At 38.3% G+C, this 7,860-nt stretch overlaps 3 protein-coding genes across 3 annotated transcripts in view; 1 reads left to right on the forward strand and 2 right to left on the reverse strand.

Annotated features, from left to right (window-relative positions):
* Positions 1 to 81: 81 nt before the first annotated feature.
* Positions 82 to 4,963, forward strand: LOC111483667. The gene is made up of 2 exons (XM_023129918.1): positions 82 to 310; positions 4,797 to 4,963. The coding sequence occupies exons 1-2, from the start codon at positions 92 to 94 to the stop codon at positions 4,938 to 4,940; spliced, it is 363 nt and encodes a 120-aa protein (XP_022985686.1). The 5' UTR covers positions 82 to 91; the 3' UTR covers positions 4,941 to 4,963.
* Positions 4,818 to 5,430, reverse strand: LOC111483668 (arabinogalactan peptide 13-like). Its single transcript, XM_023129919.1, has one exon. It carries the CDS (start codon positions 5,121 to 5,123, stop codon positions 4,944 to 4,946), a length of 180 nt encoding a protein of 59 aa, XP_022985687.1. The 5' UTR covers positions 5,124 to 5,430; the 3' UTR covers positions 4,818 to 4,943.
* Positions 5,431 to 6,372: 942 nt separating this feature from the next.
* The window catches only part of LOC111484047, a 3,648-nt gene continuing 2,160 nt past the window's right edge, over positions 6,373 to 7,860 (reverse strand). The window contains exon 6 of the mRNA XM_023130459.1: positions 6,373 to 6,719. Coding sequence (XP_022986227.1) covers positions 6,384 to 6,719 — 336 coding nt within the window. The 3' untranslated portion in view covers positions 6,373 to 6,383. The remainder of the gene's footprint in view (positions 6,720 to 7,860) is intronic.

The following is a 7,860-nucleotide window of genomic DNA, read 5'->3' on the forward strand; positions in this document are numbered from 1 at the left end:
AATACAAAAATACAATTCAGAATCAACCAATTGTTATATACTAAAAATGAAATGAATTAAAAATAATAAGACACAATAGAGGCATAGAGTAATGGTAATAGCGCTCGTAATTGATGGATGGGGAAAGGAAAGGGACGAAACGGTTTGGGCCTTTAGTTTTCCCGAGAAGAGAATCCTCCACTCCCGCTTCCTCCTCTGCTCTCACCAATGGCTGCCGATTGGAAGCTCAAGTCCGCCGCTGTTTGGCCCACTGTCAAGCCCTTTGTTAATGGCGGTGTCTCCGGTATGCTTGCTACCTGCGTCCTTCAAGGTACTCTACTTCCATCCTTCTCTTTTTCATCTCTCTCTTAATTCCTTACGTCAAATGCCAATGCCTTCTCTTTCATTGCTGCTTCTACTCTAATGCTGTTATTTACATTTTTCTCTCTGTACGATTCTTTGTCTGTATTACTCGATTACTTGAATGGTCACCTTTGCATACTAAGTGTAGGCAGCCGCGTGCAGAGGAATATAACTTTTCTCATCAGTTTATCCTCTTTTGCTATCTCTTTCTTAGTAATAACCTATTCATATCATATTCACGTGTGCACAGTTTGTCTTTGTTCAAAACCAATTGCCGATAACTTAACCCTTATCATTGTTGGTCATTAAATGATTGGATTCCTATTAGTTGTAACATCTCTATGTTAATTTTGGCAAGGTCTCTGTGGAATAATAGGCAATTTGATAGAGGTCAAACTGTAAGTGATTAATTAGCTCTCTTGGATATGAAATTTAGTTTAATGAGAGGATCTAAATGGTTTTTTTTTTTTTTTTGTTCTGATTCCTATGCTGTTTCAGTTTTTACATATTAGATTTATGATTAGGTAGCATGTCGTATTGTGGTAACCCAGACTTTCTTTGCTGCTCCTACTCTACCCTAAGGAGTTGAACGTACTGTTCACATCTTCAGTATTACCAGCTTAGCTTATATTGCTTGAGAGGCAATAAGCTATTCAACATAAGAATTCTTCTGGAAAATTTCCGTACTCTGGTTCCTTAGATTGTGCCATGAAAACTCTCAAGGCAGGAGGGCCGTTAAAGTTTTACACTGGATTTCCCGTATACTGTGTGAGAATTGCTCCCCATATCATGGTATATCTCTGTCCGTCTGGTCTGTCTGTGCTTTGGATACCATATTTAAGATAATTAACTTAATCAAATGGTTGGATATGTTGACTTCTAACAATCGAGAGAAAATAATCGACGGAGTAACAAATGGCCGAAGAAAAACTATTGAAAGAAAAAAATAATGGAAACAAAGGGAAAGAAAATATTTACGCCTAAGACCCGATTGTAGTTTGTCATTCAATTAGCATATTTAAATAACAATATATCCTAAAAATAAAAAAGAAAATGGCTCATTAATAAGAGATCAAAATAGGAAATGGAAATGGAAATGTTTAATTAAAAAACCATGGGGTTTTATCCAACAGGATACTTGGTAGATGACTTGGATTTTCCTAAACCAGATTCAAAAGGTGGAAAAATTCTTTGGGTTTTGAAGGACTGACCAAGATGATGAATATCCCTTTCCAAGTTGATATCAGGCTTAAAAAACAAAGGTTTTTTTCCTTGTGGTTCTTTGGCCATGTGGTATTCTTACTTTCTTTGAATATCGATTTGTCGCCTTGAGTTTAAAAGCGTCTTAATTATATAGTTCTGTGCTAACATGGTTGTAAGGTGCAAGACTGATAGAGGTAGGAGGCGGGTATAGGATTGCTACTGTAATTAGAATGTACCAAATTCTCGCTGGGGAAAACCACGGAGTTCTTTAAACTATTACCCCACCAATTCTATTTTTATCGAGATATTTGAATGATATGAAATTAACGTATGGAGGATGCAGCTAATCTGCCAGTGTGAATCGTTCATGTTTGATTTAGGGTCTGCTGGTGAAAACAGACAACTGAATTGAGATTGAGAGGAGGAGTGATTTGAGTGATGGGGAGGGAGGTCCTTTTATAGGGGGATTCCCGAAATTAGTTGAGATTTTTGTGGAGATTTGTGGATGATTTTGTGGATGAATTTGAATTCACCTCCTCCTTCTCTTCCGTAACTAATTCAAATTCTATTATTAGCTATTATTAGTTTCAACACCCTCCGAATTCTGCGAAAATCAGTTTAGTACTTCATTTCATTTCCTTGATATACATCTTGGATTCTGCATATCCCCATCTTTCTTCTGAGCTTCTAGAACAATGGTTGTTTCAAGGGCTTTGTGAATAGGTCTGCGATTTGTTCATCACTTCGGCAAAAGTTGAGTTCAATAATGCCTTATTTACACAAATCACGCAAGAAATGAAATCGAACATCGATGTGCTTGCTCCTTCCATGCAACACAGGATTTTTAGACAACTTAATAGTTGACATATTATCACAATATATAATCGTCGTACTTGGTTGCTTCTGATTAAGAATTTCGAGCATTTTTCTTAACCAAATAGCTTGGCACGAGCATGCTGCTGCTGCCACAAATTCTGCTTCTGTCGTTGAGAGTGTTACAATAGGTTGCTTCTTTGAAGACCAGCAAATAGCTCCTGAACTCATCAAGAAAATACTTCCTGAAGGACTTTTATGATCGTCTATATCACCTGCATAGTCGCTATCTGTATAGCCAACTATCTTCGGATCATCTCCTTTTTTGTAGAATACCCCCAAATCAGAGGTTCCTCTCACATAACGAAGTATCCTTCTTGCTGCATTGAGATGTTTTTCCGTTGGATGCTCCATGTAACGACTTATCATACTAACCACATACATGATGTCTGGTCTTGTTGAAGTTAGGTACATCAAACTTCCCACAATTTGTTTGAAGTACCTATTATCAACCTCTCGCCCGTCAATGTCCTTGTGCAACTTTAAACCCAATTCTGATGAAGTTCCAAATGTGCGCTCATCCAATTTAAATCTTTCATGTTTTGCTACTACACAGCTCTCGCAAATTTCCGTTGGTGGAGTAATATCTGGCAACCCAGTACCATCTTTTTTGAGGACAACATCTTTAATCCTTTGAAGTGTAGATGACCATACCTAAAATGTCAAAGCCAAGTGGTATCTTCTTTTTTCACCATCAAACTTTTGGCAACGATATTTAACGTCAACGGATATAGACGGTTGGTGGTCATCTTCATCTTAGCAATCGATCCTCTTTTGGAGTCATAAATTTCACATTCATCATTTTGGAATGTGATCACAGACCCCTTTTCTTGTAACTGACCGATACTAAGTAAGTTGGCCTTCAGATCAGGAATGTAGAATACATTAGAAATAGACTCTACAAAGTCATTTCTAGTCTTGATATCTACGGTTCCTTTCCCCATCACTTGGAGAGATGAATTGTTGCCAAGAGAGACCGTAGTATGAAAATTTTCATCTAAAGTTGAGAATAATTCCTTACAACCTCATATGATTGCTGCATCCAGAGTCTACGACCCGTACACCTTGATCTGCAACCTTCATAGCATGGAATGACATTAATAATGTTTCTTCTTCTCTTCTCTCCACAAAATTGGATTGATTTCTTTTCTCCTTTTGGAGCTTGGTATAGCATTCATTTTTATAATGTCCAAGGCGTCCACATCTGTAACATTCCACCTTAGACTTGTCAAAGTGTCTCTTGCCTTTGTTGTCATAATCGTTTTTGACTAGGTCTGCTGACCTGCCAACATCTCCACTTCTTTCTCGACTGCCTCTCTCACGACCTCTGCCTCTTCTTTGCCCTCTACCTCTAGAGCTTGAAATTTCACTTGGTGTGGATATCTTTAAGGCTGTCATCTCCTCTATTGCACTTGTACGATTGAGCCTCTGCTCATGTACTAACAGGGAGCTTTGGAGTTCATCTATTTGCATTTCCTCGACATTGTTTGCTTCTTCGATAGAACATACAATGTAATCGAACTTTGGTGTTAGTGATCGCAAAATCTTTTCTACGACCGCAACATCTGTGATTGAACCACCATGCATCCTCATTTTACTTGCAAGATTTATAACCTTGCCAATATAATCATTCACTGTTTCTCCCTTTTGCATTTGGAGAATTTCAAAGTCTCTCCTAACTGCCTGTAGTTGAGCACGTTTTACTCTCGTTGAGCTTTGATACTTCCTCTTCATAGAGTCCCAAATTTCTTTGGATGTCTTCTTCTGAAGCATTGTTTCCAAGATAGTCCTATCAATGGACTGAAATAAATAGTTCTTGACCTTCAGGTCCTTCAACTTCGATGTTGCCAACAGTTGCTGTTGATCAGCTGAGAGTACCTCGCCTTCATTTGGCTCTTCATAACCTGTTTCCACCATATCAAAGAACTCCTTTGATCTGAGAAAATTTTCCATCAACATCGCCCAATGATCATAGTGACCGTCGAACCTCGGGATGGCCGGCTGAACGTAGTTCTCAACTTGTTTTTCTGCTGCCATTTTTGCTGCTGCAAGATCGCTCTGATACCAGTTGTTGGTGACAACAGAAAACTGAATTGAGATTGAGAGGAGTGATTTGAGTGATGAGGAGGGAGGTCCTTTTATAGGAGGATTCCCGGAATTGGTTGAGATTTTTGTGGAGATTTGTGGATGAATTTGAATTCACCTCCTCCTTCTCTTTCGTAACTAATTCAAATTCTATTATTAGCTATTATTAGTTTCAACATGAAATTAACTTATGGAGGATGCAGCTAATCTGCCAGTGTGAATCGTTCATGTTTGATTTAGGGTCTTAGAACTAAATGTTTCCTGATATGTTATGGGGTCTTTGTTATCATCAGCCACAGACAATCACATCAGCATTTATAAGAAAGAATATAGCTTCATTAGAAGAAATTAGGAAATGGCAGAAGATATACAATCAGAAGCAAGGAAAAGGCATAATGATGATGAGAGCGACAGAAGCAATGCGGATTGAAGTTTAAAGTTTAAAGGAAGAAGGCAAAAACAAGAGCAGAAAGAGAAGCAAAGAAGGTGGGGTAAAAGAGAGGAGCATCAGAGGCAGGAGCAGGAGCAGGAGCCTCAGACGGTGCAGCAGGTTGGGCAGTGGTGGCAGCGAAGGCCACCAGCAGCATTACGAGGAAGAGCTTCAACTTGATTGCCTCCATTGCTGAATGAATGAATGATATGTGTTAGGAGAGTTGCAGAGTTCCTTGCTATTGAGTTGAATTGAAGATGAAGGGCAATGGGGCTTGGGAATTGGGAGGGAAGAAGAGCCTATTTATGATGCAAGCTTCAACTCGAGAGACAGAGACAGAGATAGAGACAGGAACAGGGTGGTTTTGATTGGTTGCTTTACCTTACCATACGCTAACTGTTACAGCTAGCTATCTATCTGTGGGTGCGGGACCCCGTGTTTTGCTGTCTTGTTTTTGTCCTTTTTTCTTTTCCCCTCCTCGCCTATGGTTTCTGTTTTATTTACAATATCAACCCCTCATTCTTAGAATGTTTTCTCGAAGTTGGTTTGGAATTTGGCTGTTATATCACCTTTTAAAATCGACTTCTCTCTCTCTCTCTTTTTTTTTTTTTTTTTTTTTGACCAAAGGAAATGTATTTGCCTTGGTTTTTTACTTTTAACATTAAATTCCTCATGAACCAAATTCATTAGAGGACTTGTAACTATCATGCATATAATACCATGCCAGGTCAGTTTATGGGACAATTGGAAGTATAATGTGCAATTCTTCAATATTTAATATATTTTAAATGAATTTTTTTAACATATTAAATTTTTAAATACATAGGTTACAGGTTTATAGTTTTGATTACTTATTTTTTTATTATTAAAATCTTAGATCTAAACAATCCTATAAATACCTTGATCACAAAAGAATTTTACCCAACATTATCCATCTTCTCCTCTCTACTCTCTTTTCAAGAACAATTAGCTCAACTTTTAGTATAGAGTAGTTTGAGTAACACATTTCAGTTTAATACCTCATTATTTACGTGTTTCTTTTTCAATATTTATTCCCAATTTCTTTATTATTTGTAATTGTTCCAACAATCTTGATTCTAACTATTAGAACGAGCCATATGCACTCTTCATTTTTTGAGAACGCTGAAGATGAAAATCGAGCATAATCTTTAGTGTTGGATGAACAACATAGATCTAAACGGTACTCAAACCATTTCTTTTATTGCTGTTCACGAGTCACCGAATTTCATAACCTTAAACAACAAATATCAACGTTTCTGCACTCCTTTCTTTATGAACCAAAAAAAGAAAAGAAAAACAAAAAGGCTTTGTTGCATCAAAAGCATCACACTTCATCCATTGAGGACTAAACAAGATTATTAAAGAAAGACCCAAAACTTCACACTATAGAAAGCTCATATTTTTACAAAGGAGAGGAAAGTGGTAGCCTTCATGGGCAGTTTTGGTTTCTGCTAGGGCCTCCATAGTAAAAGTAATGGCCCCAATCCCCACTGTATCCGGTTTGGACACCATAGCAGTTGGATTTGTGTGTAAAAGTACTAATCCCTTTGAGAGCTTTGAGATTGTTAGAGCTGTCAACAACTTGAATGTCCCTAAAATAACTTGCCTTCCCAAATCCCTCTTCAGGAAAATGACCACTGCCCATCTGGGTTAAGGTGTGCAGTCCACCAGCCTCTGAATTCACAACCTCCCCTCCCCACTCAATCATGGAGGCACTGTTAGCCAGGTACAAGAATAAGAAAGACGGCCAATATCCCAACACATACTCATTGTGTGAATGTTTGATTAATCCACCACACCTAAATGGTGTGAAAGTTACCTTATTTATAATCAAATAAATTACAATGATATGGAAATAGTAATAAATGAAAATAACGATACCTATGATAATAAGATAAATATTAGATATTTGCCTTATAATAAAATATCAAATATAATATATATGGTAAACTATAATTTATTATTAAATATCCTTAACACCCCACCGCAAGCTAAGCGTCGGATTTAAACGAACGTGAAGCTTGAATCTGAAAAATTCAACGAGGTTGAGAAACACTTTTCATGAAGATGCTAACAACTCGGTTCTTGGCCATCAAAAATTGCAGAGGGATCGCCGCTCAGCGGCGATGCTGCCTTGGCTTCGGCGAGAATATGTCTAACCCATGAAGAGGGATTGTCGCTTAGCGACGATGCTGCCTTGGCTCTGGTGAGAATATTTCTAACCCCAAGAAGTAGAAGGGGAAACCTAGAGCAAGGGACAAAGACAATGTTGAAGCCGGAAGAGTCGCCACATTGGGCGAAGGAGCCAATTTTGGCGAGAAGGGCAGTCGGAAGAGTCGCCTCATCGGGCGAAGAAGCCAATTTTGGCAGGAAGGGCGGCGGCAACTTGGTTGGCGAATAGGCTAGTGCGGCACCCAGATTCCGAAGGTAAATCTCTACAAAAGGTTGATAGGTTTAGGTTAGGGTTTATGTGAAGGATGAAGGTTGATTGGGAAGAAAATGAGAGAGACTATATTGGCCAAAGGGAAAACCGATTGGGTTGGATGGATGGAAAAGGTGAGGTTGTATGTACAGAGTATGACGAAAGGTGATTTAGAGGTCAATAGGGTGGAGCCGAAGAGTAATCAATCGGCTCCGACTACGACAGCCATGAAGACTGCCCCTGCGGCGTCAAAGCAGCAGGGGTGGTGGAGAAGAATATTAGAGGATTCAAAAGCCATTGAAAAGAAACGGAGAGGGCTCTAATACCATGTGAATGTTTGATTAATCCACCACACCTAAATGGTGTGAAAGTTACCTTATTTATAATCAAATAAATTACAATGATATGGAAATAGTAATAAATGAAAATAACGATACCTATGATAATAAGATAAATATTAGATATTTGCCTTATAATAAAATAT

The sequence above is a fragment of the Cucurbita maxima genome, unplaced genomic scaffold (genome assembly GCF_002738345.1).
Source record: "Cucurbita maxima cultivar Rimu unplaced genomic scaffold, Cmax_1.0 Cma_Scf00009, whole genome shotgun sequence".
NCBI lineage: Eukaryota > Viridiplantae > Streptophyta > Magnoliopsida > Cucurbitales > Cucurbitaceae > Cucurbita > Cucurbita maxima.

Bases quoted from the DNA above. Each gene is read 5' to 3' on its own strand.
- LOC111483667 (XM_023129918.1), top strand. From the start codon at position 92: ATGGTAATAGCGCTCGTAATTGATGGATGGGGAAAGGAAAGGGACGAA. The intron at 311-4,796 runs GTACTCTACTTC...TGTTATCATCAG, and splicing joins TGCTACCTGCGTCCTTCAAG to CCACAGACAATCACATCAGC.
- LOC111483668 (XM_023129919.1), bottom strand. From the start codon at position 5,123: ATGGAGGCAATCAAGTTGAAGCTCTTCCTCGTAATGCTGCTGGTGGCC.